The sequence below is a fragment of the Anopheles funestus genome, chromosome 3RL (assembly GCF_943734845.2).
Source record: "Anopheles funestus chromosome 3RL, idAnoFuneDA-416_04, whole genome shotgun sequence".
Lineage (NCBI taxonomy): Eukaryota > Metazoa > Arthropoda > Insecta > Diptera > Culicidae > Anopheles > Anopheles funestus.
Window position 1 is genome coordinate 55,628,512 of NC_064599.1, and position 20,169 is coordinate 55,648,680.

Here is a 20,169-nt window from a genome sequence, read left to right on the forward strand (position 1 = left end):
TTGTTCGTTTTTCTTTTTACTCTTCGTTCCTTTCGGTTCGAGTCGTGAGTATTATTTTGATTTATAAAAATTCGTTAAAGAAAATTTTATGATTTATTTTTATGACTCCACAAACTGGCTGCTCTTTTAAAATGGTCGTTCAATTAGCTGGTATTTATTTTTGCATTTGATTTTTTTTTCAGACATTAAGCTGATGTGTTTCTGCTTGAGAAATTTTGAGTTGAAGTGATTTTGCCCATATTTGTCGCTATATTTCTTCTTTATGTTAAATAAGTATTTTTGATTTAAACAAAAACTGGAGCTACCTAAAACGTTTACTAATTTTGGGCTAATAAGAGTTAGCGTATGTACAAAAATAGAGAATATAGAAGCGAGTCTTGGGTTAAAACAAAGGAATGCATTCATTCGCTAACATGTACTAAGAATGCACACGTCCATATTTACTGTTCGATCAATCGTTTGATTATCGTTTTGCTTTTCACATCGTTACGTTGTCAATTCCTCTTTTCTTTCGGCTCTCTTGTACTTTATTTATGTTCGCGTTGGCTGTTAAAAATACATAGCTGAATAAGATAAGCTAAAACCAAACGGAAGTAGAAGCTTAGTGGACACAAGACGCCGTTAGTGTGTGTCGTCCGTCTACTCTTCGGGCCAGTGATCTTCAACAACATTCACATCTCACCTTTGAGATGCAACAACTCGAATCAAATGGCAATAGGAAGAGCTCTATTCGTTCCGAACGCAAACCCACGGAAGATGGGGCATTTTTGTTGTTTGTTTGGAAGCAGCGACCCGTCGTCGATTTTTTCTATAAATCCACCCATTTCGAATAGAAATGGGCGAGAAAGACGTCGTCGACTTCCTTCCCACCCGTTGGCAGTGGTCTTTTTATGGCTACTGGTCTCTGTTCGTGTCGGCAGCTCGACAACAGACCTCCTTATTGCGTGTTACGAAATGTTGGAATTTTTCGGTGTGTCTATATGCGCCACGTGCATGTTTTAGGTGTTGAGATATTTTCTTCTTCGTTGTACGTCCATACATACGAACGGATTTCCAACTAAAGGAGGCAAACGACGTTCCCCAATTCAACAAATAAAATCGATTGGCTTGATAGAAAAAGGTATCCGAGTGAGAAATCTATGCTTGCCACCGTCGTTTTCGCATCTATTCAGTAGGAGAAAAGTGTCATCCGGTGATCGGAATTAAAAAAACGGTCTTTGATCGTCCGCACGTTGGCTGATTCGATTTAGCTTGAATTTGAGACTAGAAATTTAGCGTGATAATTGGCAGCAGATAGTCATTTGTTATGCGTGAAAAGAGCATAAAACGGAAGTTTTGTTTAGATAAATGAAGATTTTGTATTCGTGTTTTGAATTTACATATTTAACATTTTAGCCTTAGTTAGTTTCTTGTTTACATGTCATGTCTGTAGTATGTTAAAAAAATATTTTCTTAATTTAAACATTAACTCGTTTTTTAAACCACCAGTGTGTTTTTCTAGCTTAATGAACTAAAAAAAGTAAAATATTCATTCAAAGTGGTAAAGGAAATACATATTAGCTAAAGGTCTTGATACCATTTCTGCAGTCCGTACTGCTTTGTCCATTTCCAGCACGTATGAATTGTGTGCATTCGAGCGATAGTAGGTTTACTATTCACATGGTCGATGACGACAGACGTACTCTATCGGTTACTTCCTTCAGCGTGACTAATCGCCGTTTTTGTACTAATATTGTCTAGCACAAACACATCCAAACGACAATTTACGAAAGTAACACAAAAATGACACAAAAAGCGTTATGTGATAGCGATAATAGATTTCAAAATATTTGGACAATGGCGGGTAGAGCTCATGCCCTGCTCTACTCTGTAGACAACGAATTAAAAATGTTGTTCGTTAGCAGAAGCGGGATTAAAATTGATTGCTAATGCTTAATGTTTTGATGTTAAAAAAGTAGAAAAAGTTACTACACTCACGGAGTCGTTCGTACGTTCTTTTTCATTGCGTTGCTAAATAGGCTTAGTTGACATCGATCAATGGAATGGTGCCAGCGCCATCTAGTTGTGAGGTTGCGAACGAAGTGTTACTAGCGTTACGTTAATATCGCGTAACGCGGATGGATGGTTTTTTGGCTTGTAAAGAATGCAGCAGTGGTTTAATTGAAAACGCATGAAAAACGTATTGATTTTGTGATTATATACCGCAATTAATCAGCATTTGACTTACTAATTATTATATTTATTTAATGTAGAAATATTCTCATCCATATCGATACAGTAATTTTTTTTTTTGTGTGTGAGATACATTTTCTATCACTTTTTCGCATTTGTGATCAATATCATGAACGCTTCGTGTAATGACGTCATTGCGATCATTACTATCATTAAAAGGGTACTCGTGATAATCTTGGTACGTGATGATGAGAAAAAAAACTAATCATGGAAAATGTTCAACATCCAAGTGTGATATCAAATAAGGGAAACAATTAAAATGTAAAAGTCGCTTCACTGTAGACTCGTTTGAATTAATCTTGAACTATTTTCACACACAATAATGGAGGTCATTGCATCAAGGTCTCGATTAGGTTTAGTGCTAAATTAGATTGTTTGATGAAATTATTGTCGGCAATTCTGGGCCTTTGCTATGAAAAATTATGCTATGATTGCTATGATATTGCTATGATAAATTAATTATCTTCTTTTTTTATACTTTTCTTATTTTTTATTTATTAAAACAACGATTTGCTTTCTATTGCTATGTAGGTTTTGATTGTTGAATAACGGTTTCAATAATCGTGTTTGAATCTTCACACACATTTTAAAACTATTTACAATTGAATGATTCAAACCTTTCACTTTGTTAACGGATGATGTGAATTATTTTTGATGACATATTTTTTGTTGGTAAAATTATTCAGTGTTAGTAAAAAATTTAGGTAAATCAATCTATTACATTTGACAGAGGTGTTTTGTTTTCTTTCAACCATCCCTTAGAAGTTCTTATCACAATTATTCGCTCAACAGATAGGTAATGCTATTTACAAAAATCACTTGATATCCCTTCGTATTCAGTCTTTTGAATAGGGAAAGTCATTGTTGCTTCTTGGACGATTCGTTTGCTACGGATACGATTTGGTGCTGTTCAGTAGTTGTTAGAGCTGTCGCTTCTTGCACCGCCTTCACAGTGGCCTGTTTTCGGTAATTTTCCAGATAGAAATTCATAAACAGCACAAAGAATATGCTAGCGTTGCAAAGTAACAAAAAGGTGATAAACTTCGGGTAGGCGCAGTCCGTAACCAGTGCGTTGATCGCATGCCCGATGCATATGATAAATTGGGCCTAAAAAAACAAAGAAACATGAAGAAATAATTTTAAAGTTTGCTTCCCTAGCAGCATTAGGCTTACAAGTGGAATGAACAGATACTCACAATCTGTATTTCGGTCAAAAACTGCTTCCAAAACAGATACTTCTGATAGCGTGGTCCCATCGCCGACAGCATATAGTACAGATACATCAACGTGTGGACAAAGTTGTTGATAATGTTGGGAAGTGTTGTATTACCACCTGTTAAGAAAAGGTGAAATATCAAGATAAGGAATGTGTTGAAGATTACTTATCCCGCTACTCAGTGTCTTGATGCATACCTGCGAGGAACTTGGTCAGAATCCAAGCCTCGATTGGGGTGAGCGAATGATGATAAAGATGAAGGTAGGAAATTTGTGACTTTTTCTTGCGCAGCACAAAGAACACCGTATCCGCAAACTCGGACAACTTTGAGAGGTAGTAGATGTAGCACAGGTTAAACATCTGTTGGACGAATAAGTAGATAAGTTAGTATTTTATGTGGAATTTTTTTTTTGTAAAAGAAATTCAAAATTTTAATTCAAGTCCTCACCCGGCGCGAAAGATGATCGTCACTGTAATCGACCGGTTGGCATGTCAAACTGTATCCCCGGGCCCAGCCCGCCATCAGATGCTGCAGAAGCAAGGGAGTCATTAAAAATTAAAAATGTAATCCAAAAACTGTGCTAATACTGGAAGCAAAGGGCTTACCTCGTAAAACATGTAGGCACTCAGCAGGACCTGTCCGAGGTTGTAGTAGAAGAGTGTGTTTGTTAGCTGCATCGGTTTCCGGTCGCGCATGTATGTCGGTCCAATAATCAACACCCAGACGAGATAGGTCAGCACCATCCCAAGCGTCGGCAGTGGATTGTCCATGAATGGGAGCTGTTTTGCGCGCGGATCTGTTTTTTTTTGTTATGTGATGAAAAAGTTGTAAAATTATTTTTTTTTGGAGTCAAGTTTGAAAATAAGCATTTTTTAGGTGATGATAACGTTGTGCAATAAACGTGCTGCCTTGCATTGTTAATTTCACACTCTTTTTTTCGTTCTCTTTCTCTGGCACGCTTGTTTGTTAAAGTGAATGTCTTTAGAATCATAAAAACTTCAAATTAATCGCTTTCCGAACCAGATGGATCGCATTGTTTAGAGTGCAGTCTCGATGCAAATCATGGAAATGAATGATTAAGGCGGAATGCGTCCGACTTCGGTAGCTAATAATAATTCGGTTAGGGTAGACGGTTTTTTTTGAAAGATGTTTATGATGATCTACGATGTGTTTTTTTTTATTTGAAGGTTACAATTCTTTGTAGACAACTAACAGTTCTTAGCTTAATTGATCAAGTTCATCAATAACCGTAGCTTTCATGCCTGTTCACAAATATCTGTTTAACAACGGTTGTTTCAGGTGTGTTACCTCGGACAGGAGGTGACTGTTTATTCATAGTCCAGATCGAATCGATTTGTGCTTTATGATAGGATAATTCTGCGTTTAATTTATGGTTTTTCTTTGAATAGCGTCTCGCTGCTGACTAATTAAAGAGAACGTTTAATTAATCTTGTCGTAAAAGGGTTATTCTCTTCCGATGGTAATAATTATCCAAATCCATTTTTTTATTAGTACAAAAACATAACATCGTTAAAAATTTGTAACAAATCTGTCAGGTATTGGTAGGCAAAAGCATGCTCGAAAGTTAATCACAACAATTCGTCAAGGTGTTAGTGATTTGGTTAAACATGACCTTGATTTATTGCGTTTGTTTACAGCAGATGAAATGTTGCACCGTTCAGTGTACAATAATATGTTTTCCCGTATAAATAAGTACACTAGTAAACATTATAACCTCGAGGTGTAACCCTGTTGCGAAAGTTAGGCAATGGCATTACATAAAAAAAAACCATGAAATACAAACAATTTGGTGACGGAACTTTAAAAAAAACCTCTTTAACCACATCACAACTAGCGGTCGGTTCATGTTGACTGATGTCATTCCCCACACATGACTTTGAATATTAACATCAATCTCGCGCAGACAACGAAAGCTCAACAGTGGTCAAGTTTATCGACCTAAAGAAAAATGATACCAAGATCATGCAATACTTTCGCAACCTCCCCGACATGATAGATGTGGAGCTTTTATCTCCTTCCTTTATGTACATTGGACAACCTTAGGCTTTGTGGAGACGGAGTGCTAACCAAGATATATGAGTTGTAGATCCCACCACGACGAAGAAGGGCAATTAGTTATTATCCTCGTGAAAATACATAAATCTTGTTGATTTCTTCAAAATCTGTATCATGGCATACAGTAGCAGAGGGTTGTTAATTCTCTCTACAATTAGGTCAAGCTCACGGTTGATCGCAGCAAGGTGGTTTTGGGATGGATCATAGGAGGGTATCCTATGTAAATGACCGCAGCACATCACACACTTGAACTTGGCGAAAGCATTGTCGATTGATGTGGCCTTTACCATGAAGTTGAACTGATTACCTCGGAGGCAAACGGTACTGGTTATCGTTTTATGCCGTAGGAGGACAATATGAGCATAAACGATGTCTAACATTCCTGCCTTCTTCTGCCGGAGGCGATCATTAAGAAGGAATGAACATAATACATTAAACGGCACCATCGCTTTACGCGCAGAAGTGGCAAAGACCTGAAGCTCATGTATGTTTGCAAAAGGTATGACATTGATTGAGATCAGCGGTTAAGGTTAGCACTTTTTTCTTGTTATTAAAGTCATTCGAAATGTCTAATAAATAGTAAACAATTTTCCGTTTAGGTAAAAAGTGAAAATTATGAGTTATTAATGATGATTAGTGATATAATGATTTGTTATTTCTCGATATTTCCTTATCGAAATAAAAAAAAAAATCATATGAATTTGGAGTATGAATTTGGAGTATGAAATTGGAGTATTCTGCGTATTACGGATTGATTCTCATCTGTACTGGCCAGCCGTTCCAATGGCAGAAATTATCTTAACATTTAGTTATTAACACTAGAACTACCGGACCAGTGAATTTGACTGGAACGCTTCATTTTCATCACATTATTTTTTTTGGTTAAACAATCCTAAGGTAGTTGAATCATGAATTTTACACTTTATATTCTATAGTATGATCTCCAATAAACAATAAAATATATTCCAACTCTTCGAAATTATTTCAAAATAAACCACGAACGAAAAACGCTTAAAACGCTTGGTAGTTCTAGTACAAAATTAAGCACAAATTATAGCTAAAAATGATCCCGAGGTTGAGATCTTTGGAGTAATCTTTGCTATCTTGAAATTGAAACATTTGTTTAAAAACAAATATACAAATAAATCAAAAACATTCGCGATGTGTTTTTTCAAATTTAGCTCAAATTTAGGCTCAACTTCCTTGCCTGTTCTTATAAAAAAGAAGAGTGTTTAAAAGTGACAGACAAGGCAGGTCAAGATCGACAACGGTTTTATAACCGAAAAAAATATATAAAAAAAACCTAAGCAAACATCATTTTACTATCAGACATGCACATATGCTATCAAATTCTTGTTTAGCTATCTTGGAGCATTTTTTATGACTTTATTACCTCCAATCAGGTCCTCCACAAGATTCCAGTATCGGTCGATCAGTCGCGTCCAGTTGCGATCCGCCTGATATTCGTCGATCGCCAGCTGCATGATGTAGTTCGACGCTAGGGTAAAGTCGGTAAAGTTATCCCTTACATCCATTTTTGAGGGTGAGAACAATGTTACTGGTCAGTGATAACTTTGGGGAGAATAAATTCACCGCACTGTAGCTATTGTTTAAAGAATATCGAAAATCCGCACTAATTAAACCATAAACTTGTATTTCTCGTAAACATGCACTTTATAGTTAAACAAACACTTTGTATGGAGTTTTTCGTTTCACTCGGTCACTAGTGCCGCATCTGGGTCAGATGCATCATCAACCAGTTCTAGTTTGACACAGTTTTCCGTATGCAATTATACGTCTTCTTCTAACGATCTTTTTGCTTTAGAACGTTATACTCATTCATATACACACACTGATAGATTTACATCTGCACGAGTTTTCCAAGGGATTTGAAGAATTCTGTTAAATTCTCGGATAAAAACAAAACAACAATATTCACTGTACTTTGCGTTGCGCGCAGTGATGGTTCTAGTCAGGTGTGTTCCAGATTTACATCTCTAACCTCCCGAGCGAAACAATCCACTGAACTGAATTAACCTGCCCGTGCCGTCGAGATGCTGTCGCAGGACTGCCAACGTTTGGACATTTTCCGAATGGAGTGAGCTCGTTGGTATCGGAAAATAACATCAACCCTTTGAAGAAGGAAAAAAATGCAGACCTACGCGTACGGCGGATCTATTTCCCACCCCTCGGGCATTCGCCTACATGTTGTGTGTGGTAGTTCTTAGAGTTGTTTTTTTTTTATTTGCAAAAATCATTGCAGAAACATTTCGGTAAACTGCGAACGAGCGAAAGAAGGACGGCATGTGTGCCGAGCACTGCTGGTGTGATAGTCTTTTTTCCTTCTAAACGTCCAAGGACGATCGCTTTTGCTGTCTGTGTTTACGTATGGCACGGTTTTTCCCACTCCGAAACAGCTACCGAGTTTCCTCCGTAAAGTGGTGGTGCGTTTGATCTGTCGAACGATCGGTTGATATCCTCCGAAGCGAAAAATCAAGAGCGAGCGAGAGCGAAAGATCGTCCTCTTATTCGGGTGGTTTACGCTAGTGAGCTGCTCATCGAACGCATAAATAAATGGTTTTGGTTTTGTTCTTTTAATATTGTTCACTAGTTTACTAGTATAAACAGAAGGAAGTATATGCGCCCCCTCTCCCCACGCGGTTTAGTATCCCCCACGCAATCAAAAACTTCCTTCATCGATGTGACGGATTAAATCCGTTTTGCAAGGGAAGGGATTTGGTAGAATGCGCACACGTTTTTAGTAGCAGCAATGGTGACGAATATAGTGTTAACGGGGACAGAGTGCGATGGTACATCTGCACGTTCTCGCATCAAAGGAAAGCGAGGCTCACGGGCGCACACTGCACGAACCGTGTCCTTGAACACGCGCACCAACGATTGCAACGGTAGCGCGAACACGAACAACAGCAGCAACAAAAAAAGCATTAGACGTGGTTTACCTCCTTCGCCCTACTGGCTAATGTCTGGATTTGGATGCTGTTTTGGAGTGCAAGTTGCACTCACCGATAGAGTGCATCGAATAGAACGATCTCGATTCGTTGGGGTTACGTTCGGGCGGGGGGCGCAGCAGTAGCATAACTCCGCGATAGGCAGTAGTTTAACCTGTTCCTTTTCGCGATGGCTACCGCACGCCAGAAGCCCAGCGTGCCGTAGCGTTGATGTGCTGCTGTGGGTTTTCAAGATCGTCCGCATGGAGTTGGCGCGGTTTTTCCTTCCCGCCAGAAGTCGGTATTGGGCTGTTGCAATCGGCAACCAAAGACGATCCAAGATGTCAATCGGTGTGTGGTGGAAACCTACGACGAGAATCGGTGGTAAAATCAAACCTTCGACTAAGTAAAAAATTCAATCTCGTTTTAAATGTCACCTATGTGGAGGGTTCGTCGCTTTAAGTCTTTCGTTTAATTTGTCATTTCTTCTTGTAATCATTCTGACATTTGTTTTCATTAATTTTTATTTGCTATTATTATTAGTAATTTACTCTTTTTATTTATTATTTACAAAAAAGAAAATTATTGTACAAACCCACAAATTGTTATTAAAATTATTTTTTTTAATTGATAGATTGTTTATTTTTTTTAAATTTCTAAAAGTATTAATTTAATTTAATATTAAATCTATCAGATTTAATTTACGTGGGAAAAGTTATATTACTTTACTAAGCATTTGCTTGTTATTTGCATCTTTCATAATGACCATACTTAGCAGATTTGAATTAAAATTAGTTTCGTAACTCAACATTAAGAAATAGTTTTATTTATCTAATGAACTCGGTCACATCGTTTTTTCCGTGACTGGGTCGCCTTCCTTAGCGCAGTAATCACACGCGAGGAGGGAGTAAATTTTTCAAGAACGATTGCTTCACCGAATGACATCGCAGAATTCCTACCCTAGTTGTTGTTTGGTATGGGGCCACAGTCCATCGATTGCAACACTCCCCTTCAGTGGCAAAGGCACTGTGAATGTATATGGCAAATAATCCCACCTCTTAAGTGGATTCTGGTTCTATCTGGGTACTTCCTCACCACCCGCTTTTGGGGCGGTTGTAAGCAAGCAGGACAATTTGACCACTTGAAAAGTTTAGCTTCCCTACCTTATACTCACCAAAAAGCCCAAACCCTTTTTTTCCGCCATCTCTTAAGGAAGGTTTTCGATTGCTGCAACATACAGGTTGTTCGGTGTTTTTCTTCATTACAGTTCAACGACATATGTTTAGTGCAAAATGATCCGTGTTTGACTGAGTGGTTTTCCCTTATCTTAGAGCGTGCGTTTAATTTCGCCACACACTTCATACGCAGCTGCACATAGGAAGGAAACAACCATTTAGGAGGAGTAATTAGCCAATCAGTTAGTGTAGCAGCAATCGCTCAATCTTGCCCGGTACGCCGAGCTTTAGTTTCTTTTCTGGAGCGAAATAGCGATGCGAAAAACGCAGAAGCTTTTATGACGGAGTGCTGTGAAGGCTTGCATCGCAAAAAAAATGAGCGATTCTCAATTATGTTGCATGGTGGTGCATTCCCCACCGAGTTCTTTCGGTTCAATCACGTATGTTGATGGCGTAAAGCGAACGCACAGCAGTACCGTCGCTACACAGTGTCGTCGACGTACTTTTGTCGGTCAACGGTGAAAAACTTGTTTGTTTTTCGCGAACTCTCAAGTTCTCTGTCTGTCGCCGTGGGTTTCGGCGGTACCAGAAGTTCACCAGGTCGGTCGAACGGATAGCTCAATTCTAATTTTTTCGTGACCGGTTCTTGATGCCAGTTGCTGCATTCCCGTGCCTCGATGCACGAGGGTTTGGTGAGAGGTTTACTGTGTACGCGCCTTAATCGTTTCGTGCGAACGCAGCGACAACAAGGTCCGATCGTACAAACCGCGGAAAAGTTTTGCAATCTGCATGCAACTCGGGGGAGCTACTGGGGTGGGTAACGATGGAAGGTGTCATATGGAAGGAAACGTTACAAGAAACCTTCACTTCGATGCAGGGATGTCTGAAGCGTCATGAAGCCATAGGAAGTGAAATGTAATATGCTACTCGTTAGTGTGAATATTTAATTGTTGATAAAAGAAGTAAAGAATATTTTCAAAAAAATACGAGTTACCGGATTAAGTAATTTTAATTTACCTAGCCATTCATTTTTTTTAAATAATTTTTTAAATTAAATTTTATAATTTCTTTGTTAAATTTCAATATACGTAGGTAAAGAATTTTGTTTGAAAATTAGAGACATTTTTTGATACCATAAATACTTTTTTTTAACAAATTTAAATTATAACTAAAAATATTGCATACTTGCTTTTACATAAAATTGCATTCAAACTAGCAAGTTTAATAGATTGAAAAATTAGAATAAAAACACATGGTAACGTTAATTTGACACGCCTGGTTTATAATCCGTTGCAAACGTTAGTGTAATGCTACCTCTAGCTTAATGTCAACTAATCGCGGTGAAGCTGCTGCTGGTAATGCCTGCTGGAAGGGAGTACTTCTACGAGAGGAATCTTACCCCGCCAAGGTCGACCTGCTGCCAACCCATTGGCGGTTCAATGATCTGTGATAATTCTGGCGAATTTACCGTATCGGTGTGTGATTATGTCGCGATCGAACCGAATGATCTACCGCACGTGTGCAGCAGAGATTGCTGCCCTACGCAACGCAGTTCGATACGAACATACCGCTACCCTACTCGCGCGGTTTGCTTTAACCGATGACTTAAGGTTCGCCGACTGTATGGCCACCCTTCATGAGGTGCGTGAAATGGTGGGCGTAGCCGTGTTAGATCACTTTCGAAAGATCTCCTAACGGCGATACACCGTTAACGATCACCCCAGCCATCGGATAGATGATCGGTGCCCTGCCCTAAGACGATTGATGATGCTGTTTTAAATAATTTAAGCCGTCGTTGTGAGGCTTTTCGGCTTGATGATTTGGTGAGTCGCCACCGTGGCTGCAGGTGATGCATTCGGCCGACTTGGCGGATTCGTTGCACTTCAATGAGCATTATCCGTAATTTTACACTGCATCATCGTCAGTGATTTACCAACTGAAGCTAACAAGAAGGAAACCTCATGTAATAAAGGCTAACAACTCTTGGCGATGCAGGTGCTTTGTATGACGCAGTTATCAACATTCGGCGGATGGATCACCGTGGAGAATTGTATTCTACGAACCAGATTAAAGTCCGTTCCGTTCTGTTAAGATTGCGAGATCTGAACACTTAAAGGAAGCAAAACATAAGAAAGGATGATAGATTACAGACATCCATATCGTGAGTAAAGCGTTAGATGGGTTTTTGACGGAGGAAGTGTGATGATCGATTTTGGGAATTGCTGTTGGGATATTCAATCTTCATCTCGAGATGCAATCGAAGGGCAAGATACTTGAAGCCATTTTTTTTGTTTTGTTACGGTCACTTATTATTGGATCGATCTGCCCGTGGGGTAAACCTATCGACCGTGGCAATAGGGTTATGGCGAGAATCGGCACTCTGGCTACTAGGGCGGATCGGAAATTTGCCAGTAGAAGGCCGGCGTTTATAATTTGCCTCTCGGTTGCAATGAGGCGTGAGACAAAAAGGCGTTTATATCTGCTGACGATGGCGTCGCCAATCTAGCATGTCCTGAGGTCGGAATTGATCCGTAAAGTGATCGCTTCTTGCTGTTGCTGCTGCTGCTGCTGCTGCACCGTTAGACAACCGATGCCGGCCTCCGAGCGACTTTTGGCGCGGTTCGGTGAGTGACTAATGTGCCATTATGTTCGGTAGCTCGTCTGTGCACAGTTTAGCCGCTGTAAGCATTAGCGCTTCTATCGTTTCCGTTCTCCTTTGGTTTTTGGCGTGTAGCTCCAGTATACCATTCAAGAGATAGGCTTTCAAAACTGAGGCATTTGGCTGAGCTGATGAGAAATCGCACGATGATGATATATGGTTAGCGGAAATTGATGCACAATTGGTGTGCAACACAGCTGATCGCAATGGAGATCTGTAGCAGATTAGACCACCTTGTACGATCGCTCGTTTGGTACAGGTGTCAAAGATAGCGATAGAACGGTTCTAGCAAAATTGGTGCAATGCAGCAATGATTGAAAAAAAAACCCATGATGCAAACCTCGAACAATCAATCAAAATGCGATCGATGCAAAGATAAACGTTTGGTAGAACATTTCATCATCGTCTGACAGTTTGATCGTTAATCAACAGCAACATTGGACTTCCGAAGGGACAACATTGCCGGTTGAAAATTGTTCGTGTTCGTCTGTATGTGTCGATTTTCAATTTTCCGCTCACTTTTTCATTATCTAAAGGTTCGCATCTGTATGGGTCAGTTAACGAAATGTAAACATTGGCAAAATGCGATCGCTTTAGTTTCGGAGATTGACTTCTGAACGGCTCGATTGTCTACGCGGACTTACCAGTGAACCGCGGAATTCTCCGACAAAAAAAGCGTAAGGTCATGAAGGCGACTTCTATGTAGAGAAGTAAGATCTAAAACATGTTTTTAATTTCTATTTAGAATAGGCAGGTCTTAATGGGATTTTTAAGGCACGCGTGTCCTTCGCATGTGTTAATTTTTGGAATGAAAATGTGTTGTGTTGATATTGAAATTAAAAACTTTTGGGCAGAGTGAGTTGTTTTAGCTACATCGAGAAGCTATTGATCAAGGGTTTTTTGTTTATACGAGTGCTAGACTGGTCGAGATTTTAGAAGATGGAAGGGAATGAATAGTGCTAAATTAGGAAGCGCCCCTAGCGCGCGCGGAAGTGATTGACCTTCTCTGTGATCAGTGTCGAAAGCCCGGCTGCTCGTTGGTGGTTTGTGATTAAAATTATTGTATTAGACAACCGACCGCAGCGATTGGTTGATGGAAAACCATCGTTCAAAGGTAACGAAGCATGACTTGTATCAAGTTTATATTGTGATTAAACCTTCTAGTAAGATTCGAGGAAGCGAACAAGAGAACATGAATACGGGCAGAAGAATAGAGCTTGTGTTAGACGTCGTATTGGAAGATGCACGATCACGTCGATGCGTCACCTTCCTTCTTGTTTGATCCGAATGAGAAAATGATTAATCGTGGATGGTATGGTTATTTTGTTATGAAGTTCGTTCAAAACACGGCAGATCGTTTAAGTTACAGTTGGAGTGAAGGAAAACTACTGCCGCAGAGGTAACGATCGTTCCATTTGGTCTTCCGCTTAAGCTTCGTGATTCGTATGTGATGGGCGTTGTCTAGAAGATGTTTCTGTTTGAAACTGCTCTTTATGGAACTACCATAGTTTAAGGTTATTTTAACAGGCTGTGGATATCTATTCCAAATGTTAATCGAGTGATAATCCTATAGAAGGATCGTTTGATAGATGTTTGAAGGTTTTGAGACATGTTTTTTTTTTAAATGCTACGTGTTATTGAATATTCGAACATTTAAATATGCATCAATTTTAGTTGAAAAAACAAATCAATTGATCGTTTCTTTTGCTTGACTTGTTCCGCCTATTTACAGTAACCAAGCGATTGCCGATTACCTGGGAAGCAATGGATACACAGACGCCTTGGAAGCCTTCCGGAAGGAGGCGGACATGCCGAACGAGATAGAGCGCAAGTACGGTGGGCTGCTGGAGAAAAAGTGGACCTCCGTCATCCGGCTGCAAAAGAAAGTGATGGAGCTGGAAGCGAAGCTGTCCGAGGCGGAGAAGGAGGTGATCGAGGGCGCACCGACGAAAGCAAAACGTACGCCAAGCGATTGGATACCGCGCCCGCCGGAAAAGTTCGCACTCGCCGGACATCGGGCCACGGTAACGCGGGTTGTGTTCCATCCCGTCTTCAGCATGATGGTATCGGCATCGGAGGACGCCACGATCAAGGTGTGGGACTTCGAAACGGGTGAATATGAACGTACGCTCAAGGGTCATACGGACTCGGTACAGGATCTGGCATTCGATTCACAAGGGAAGCTGCTCGGTAAGTGGCAAATGACGGTAGTGGAACGCGCTGCACAAGGAGCAAAATTGTGTCCAAATTTACTTATTTTTGCTCCCTCTCTCACTCTTTATTTTAGCCTCCTGTAGCTCGGATCTGTCGATCAAACTGTGGGATTTCCAGCAGACATACGAGTGCGTCAAGACAATGCACGGTCACGATCACAATGTGTCATCGGTTTCGTTCGTGCCGGCGGGCGATTTCCTTCTTTCAGCATCACGTGACAAAACGATCAAGATGTGGGAGGTGGCCAGTGGCTACTGCGTCAAGACGTTCACGGGACACCGGGAATGGGTACGCATGGTACGGGTGAACGTCGATGGATCGCTGATGGCCTCCTGCTCGAATGATCACTCGGTTCGGGTTTGGCAGACAAACTCCAAGGAATGCAAAGTATGATGAAATGCATCAATGTTGAAAAAGGGATTTGTTTTTAATGCGAATTACTTCTATCCTAATCAGGCTGAGCTGCGGGAGCACGAGAATACTGTAGAATGCATTGCCTGGGCACCGGAATCGGCAGCAGCGGCTATAAACGAGGCAGCCGGAGCAGACAACAAGAAAGGTGCACATCAAGGTCCATTCCTGGCATCGGGATCACGAGACAAAACGATCAGGGTGAGTTTTTGTTTCTTTGTTTGTTTGATACTCTTAGATGCTTTATAGAACGGCTTTAAGTATCGCTTCGTATGTATGGCATCGTTCGCAGATTTGGGACGTCAGCTCCGGGCTGTGCCTGTTTACGCTGGCCGGCCACGACAATTGGGTGCGTGGTATCGTGTTTCACCCCGGTGGCAAATACATGATTTCCGCTAGCGACGACAAAACGCTACGCATTTGGGATCTACGCAACAAGCGTTGCATGAAAACGCTCTACGCGCACTCACATTTCTGTACATCTTTGGGTAAGTCATTTGATCGTATCACAAATAAGATTGATTTGATTTTTGATTGTTTTCTTTTGCAGATATGCATAAGTCTCATCCTTACGTCATATCCGGCAGCGTGGACACGACGGTTAAAGTTTGGGAGTGTCGCTAAGTCAAATCCCAGGGCTCCCCCCCAACTATCCATACACTCTCCTGTACGCCACCACCATGTTGGCAGCTTGTTTTTTGGGTCCGTTTCGACTCATTGGCGCTTTTTTTATGTTCGCTCTTCGACAAAGCAAAGCAAATTAAACAGCCATCACACATACGCGGACGGTGGATTATAGGATGTTTGCCGTATACAAAGCCGCGGACTGCAACATACAGCATCATCATTGTCGTTGCTACTTTTTCCTTTTCGAGCGGATTATTATGGATGCGTATGCAATGGTTCGTATTTCTTCATATTTGTCCTCTGATGCAGCTGGTGTCAAATTATTGCGATGAAGAGACAAACAAAAACCAAGAAGGAGAGGGAGCAGACAAGAGAGCGTGATTGAAAAGAAGTTTTAGTTCGTTATTAGTGAACGGTTTGTTTTATTTTACTCATTTACTCGATCCAATGAATAATAGCAGGCGATACGATAATACTAATAACGCTCGTTAGCAAAACCCTTTACATAGAAGCGGCATTCAACTCCTCCTGTAGGCTATAGTGAGCTTCTTTTCCCATTCTGTTTCAGAGTTCATTCAGAATTCGTACACAAGAAAAGTAATATTAAAATTGCTAAAGCAAATAATACACTCGTAGATGATACACACGACACCACATCCAAATAAAATGCAAAACCACAATTCATTACAAAATAATTATTAGAGCAAAATACACATTTCTAGAAATGGAAAGTCATTAACGAACGAAAAAGGAATGGGAATATTGTCATTGCAATGAAGGTTTTATCCCGAAAAACCCAGTAAATGAGCACATAGAGTGAAGGGTTTGATTAAACAAAGGGCAGAATTAACAAAGTCAATGCTTAAAGCGATGAGAAGATGTCAACTTATTCACATGGAACAGAGGCAAATGGCAATGGAGTAGCAGGAAAGATACAGAGGAGGTAATTGGCAAGCATTAGCAAACAGTGCAAGGAATTATATGTGAAGGAAAATATTATTATTAACAATATACTTACGATTTAATGGTCTGGTTGGAGAATAATCGAACGCAAAATTGGGACATAGGTAAGCGTCGAGGAGTGTCGATTGCGCAGACGGTTTGAAGCGCAGACAAACGTGCAAACGGATTAATGGTAGTTCGACGTTGATGTAAGGCGCAGCAGCGTATGCAACAGCACGCTAAGTCAAATTGGAATAAGTGCCACCTCACAGTAGGGCCCGTCCGATCAGAGGGTCGCACGAAAACACAAGCCGAAAAGCCGACCGCGCATCCATGCTTCCTTGTCATTTCTTCTCCAACTGCTCCGGAGTTGTATCTCGTCGCGTTACAAATGGAACTGTTTTTGGGGGATTAACTCCTGATGAAATGCTAATGTGCTTTCCAGCTTTGTCCAAATCGCTGCAATAATCGCTTCAGTGCTCTTTATCTTCGAGGGTTGAAACGATCACTTTACTAAGGTGATGCCTGTTTTAGTGGCTAACAACACTGTTTTCACTTCAACACAACACCTGTAGCGTGTTGAACAGATTGTTAATACATTTCTTCTGTGCGCTTGTCTCTCGCCAACGGGTTAACGAGTGTTAATCCTAACAATAGATGCAGATTAAAGTATATTTGCAAGCCTCAACTTTTAATTGCAGATACTTACCCTTACTGAATATTGTTCTACAATTGTGCATCAGAATAATAAGAAAAAGGCTTCTTTCGTACGAAAAGAAACCGAATGCATATAAACATGTGGGTGTTTTATTTCGCTTCTGTTTCGATTCAGTTTTTTGGTTACTTGTTCTGCCATTTCACGTTCAGTTTTACTGCCATCATCCGAACTGATCGAAACATTGTTGGACTCGGGAAAAGAAAGGAAAAATTGAAGTTCAATACCTTGACACCGTCACGTGCCGGGTATTTGTTACAGTCGTTTGTGATTCTGTAAAATTGGCTTTGTTTTGTCGAAAGCTGTTTGTACATAGTGCGAATAGGAAAGTTGGATAAGATTGTTTTAGAATGAGCTATACAGATCATGCTCCAGTCGGGTTAGTAGTTTTAGAGCGTGTTTTACACGCACTGTCCTCTGTAGAACCAGTAAAGACGAAGGGTTTTCACGAAACCTTTGTTTTGATCGATGGGAAACTTACACGGTTACTATTTTATGTACACAGTCCATATTGTAAATATTGTTAAAGCACACGCGTAAATACGCAGAAACCTGCTTGCGCACCAGCTACGTCGCATTACCTTAAAAGGGTGAAATGGATCATTGGAGATAGAGGCAGAAATGCCGAGATGTTGGTACATTTTCCTTTTAAAGATGTCCAATTAATCGTGGTAGTGTCGTGTGTGTGGCCGGTGTGACAAACAATGATGATCAACTTGAGCAGGCAAACTGGAGTTAGAAAGTGACGGAAAGCAATGTGTGTGGCGTGTTGGTAATGGTAGAAGTACGTGGAAATGAAAACAAAATCAACCTATGTAACTTCAACCGTTGCAAAAAGAAACGATAACGGCTTTGCTCTAGAAGATCAACGAATCGTCGGCATCAGCAGGAGAAATGTAATGCGGAAAAGCGTGAGAGTGTGCGACTTGTTTCATACTATTTAAATTATTAAATCTATTTCTAATGCCCTCAATATAGCAATGGAAAGCGTAAAACAAAACATCAAAACGCGCGTTTCAGTGAGATAAGAAAATTGCAAGGGATTGCTGCAAACGAAGAAACATAATTACAACTGCTAATACTACTATTATTATGATTACCTATTATAATTGCTACGAATATGGCTACGCGTTGCAAACTACTTCTAGATGGCAACGGCAACAATATAGTGTTAAACGCATTCTAAAACAAAAACGAAACCCTTGACGGAACTGTGTGTGGCTGGATATACGGTGTTACTGGCGGGGCATAAAGTATGGTCAATGAATGAAGAATGCTTACCCACGCTCAATATCAGCATTGCGGAAGAACATAACACCGGTACCGAAAACGAAATGGTCCCTAGCCGCCGTATCGGATTAAAAGAAAAATTGCGAGATACATTTACGTGTGAAATGAATGTGTTCCATCAAAACAAAAAAGGAAGCATGCATGCATGATGATGATAAGGATAGGAACTCGTCGATGCTCCGATTGCTCGCTTCCGCGTGGGCAACAGGAGCGTGATTTGATTTTATTTCCTTCATGGTAAATAAAATTTAAATCTACTACGACGAAATGAGACCGGGACAATGTGAGGACGGTTAGCGACGGAATGGTCACTATGTGCCCGCAGGGCAAGTCAAGGGCTACGCAGTTCTGTAATAATATTCTTAAAGAAGGTATAAAAACAACAACAGCAAAAGCTAAACCTATGCGATATGGAAGTGAACGAAACGGGATTATAATTTTGAAGAAACAAAAATATATATTATGGAAAACATTGACAGTGAACCACGAGAAGAGAGTGCAAATATATTTAAAGTTTTATTATTCCTTCCTCCTTTTTTCATAACCGTGCCGCTGAATTCTAGATTGCAGAACCTTTCTGTGCAGAAGATTATTTCGGTCGAACTCGAAAACGATACAAATTCGTTCACATATTATTTAACTCATTGGTTGTTTATTGATTTGTACCTTACTATCATTGATTATGACTAGTTGTCCGTGTCTTCGTTGGCTTTTTGTGTTTCCTTTAAGTCTTCACCTGGTGCTGACTCGGTTTTCAATAACGACGATGGTTCCTGGGTCAAGGTTTCAGAGCCCTGGTCTGCCACTGTTCCATCGTTCGTGCTCGAATCAATTTCTTTCCCGGCAGTTTCATTCGACTTTTCTGTTTCCAGTTGCTCCTTGTCGATTTCGTTATCCTTCTCCGGTACGCTTTTAGAAGCCTCCTCTTGCGCAGGGTCACTTTCCTCCTCATCACTCTCCTCAGAAGAACTTTCGAGGATGTTGTTCAAACTTACACTCTGCTTTGGTTTCTTTCCTCCGCGAGCTTTTTGCTTAGCCTTTTGCTTCAAACGTTTGGCACGTTTCTTTGCCGTACGTTCTTCCGCTGCTTTGCGATTGTTTTCCAACTTTTCCTGAAACGCATCATCCAGTTGCTCGGCGTGACTTTTTTCCTGAATTTGCTTCTGGCGAGCGTATTCCTTCCGGCGCAGATGGCGATACACGTGGAACTCTCCCGAACCTGCACCAGCACTCGAACCCATCACGTTTCGCACAAACGATGGAATAGCGGTCGAAAAGTCCCGGTTTTTGCTCGGTGCTGGAATGATGACTGGTTTGTCCTGTAACAATCATAACAAAAGAATGGTTGTTGAATTGCGCTATATCAATGCGGAAGCAGTTCTTACTTACGGGATTCTTCATGAGCTTGTCCAATTTGGCTCTCTGTATATCTGCAGCATTGCGCACGACAAACTTTTTCTTTTCTACTTCCTGGTCCTTCTGTTTCACTTCATTTCGTATCTCCATGCTAGTTACTGCTTTTTAATGGCTAGATTTACTCCGATATAAATGATAATGCAGGACTGAAACAGTAATGTTTACATACAAAGTGCGTTTGTTTTGTTTGATGGTTTCATTCATATGCCCGAACAATGGTCGGTCCAAGAGTGGTTTTAGATGCGCT

At 40.5% G+C, this 20,169-nt stretch overlaps 3 protein-coding genes across 6 annotated transcripts in view; 1 reads left to right on the forward strand and 2 right to left on the reverse strand.

Annotated features, from left to right (window-relative positions):
* Positions 1–19,031, forward strand: part of LOC125770206 (lissencephaly-1 homolog) — a 47,371-nt gene extending 28,340 nt beyond the window's left edge. For all 4 annotated transcript variants that reach the window (XM_049439582.1, XM_049439584.1, XM_049439585.1 and 1 more), the window contains exons 3-7: positions 14,040–14,497; positions 14,595–14,908; positions 14,978–15,133; positions 15,225–15,420; positions 15,483–19,031. In XM_049439582.1, coding sequence (XP_049295539.1) covers positions 14,040–14,497; positions 14,595–14,908; positions 14,978–15,133; positions 15,225–15,420; positions 15,483–15,556 — 1,198 coding nt within the window. In that variant the 3' untranslated portion in view covers positions 15,557–19,031. The remainder of the gene's footprint in view (positions 1–14,039; positions 14,498–14,594; positions 14,909–14,977; positions 15,134–15,224; positions 15,421–15,482) is intronic.
* LOC125770302 (elongation of very long chain fatty acids protein AAEL008004-like) lies at positions 2,681–8,604 on the reverse strand. The gene is made up of 6 exons (XM_049439711.1): positions 6,919–8,604; positions 4,055–4,245; positions 3,897–3,977; positions 3,646–3,808; positions 3,429–3,565; positions 2,681–3,339 (listed from the first exon to the last, which is right to left on the reverse strand). The coding sequence occupies exons 1-6, from the start codon at positions 7,058–7,060 to the stop codon at positions 3,091–3,093; spliced, it is 963 nt and encodes a 320-aa protein (XP_049295668.1). The 5' UTR covers positions 7,061–8,604; the 3' UTR covers positions 2,681–3,090.
* A 107-nt stretch (positions 19,032–19,138) lies between the features above and the next one.
* On the reverse strand, positions 19,139–20,150 carry LOC125770261 (PRKR-interacting protein 1 homolog). Its single transcript, XM_049439665.1, has 2 exons — positions 19,896–20,150; positions 19,139–19,825 (listed from the first exon to the last, which is right to left on the reverse strand). Exons 1-2 carry the CDS (start codon positions 20,010–20,012, stop codon positions 19,193–19,195), a joined length of 750 nt encoding a protein of 249 aa, XP_049295622.1. The 5' UTR covers positions 20,013–20,150; the 3' UTR covers positions 19,139–19,192.
* Positions 20,151–20,169: the final 19 nt, after the last annotated feature.

What these genes read in the sequence shown, in the direction of transcription:
- LOC125770261 (XM_049439665.1), bottom strand. Translation starts at nt 20,012, where the DNA reads ATGGAGATACGAAATGAAGTGAAACAGAAGGACCAGGAAGTAGAAAAG. An exon ending in ACAAGCTCATGAAGAATCCC is followed by an intron (nt 19,826 to 19,895) that starts GTAAGTAAGAAC and finishes TGATTGTTACAG; the next exon opens with GACAAACCAGTCATCATTCC.
- LOC125770302 (XM_049439711.1), bottom strand. Translation starts at nt 7,060, where the DNA reads ATGGATGTAAGGGATAACTTTACCGACTTTACCCTAGCGTCGAACTAC. An exon ending in ACGATCATCTTTCGCGCCGG is followed by an intron (nt 3,809 to 3,896) that starts GTGAGGACTTGA and finishes TTCGTCCAACAG; the next exon opens with ATGTTTAACCTGTGCTACAT. An exon ending in TTTTGACCGAAATACAGATT is followed by an intron (nt 3,340 to 3,428) that starts GTGAGTATCTGT and finishes TTGTTTTTTTAG; the next exon opens with GCCCAATTTATCATATGCAT.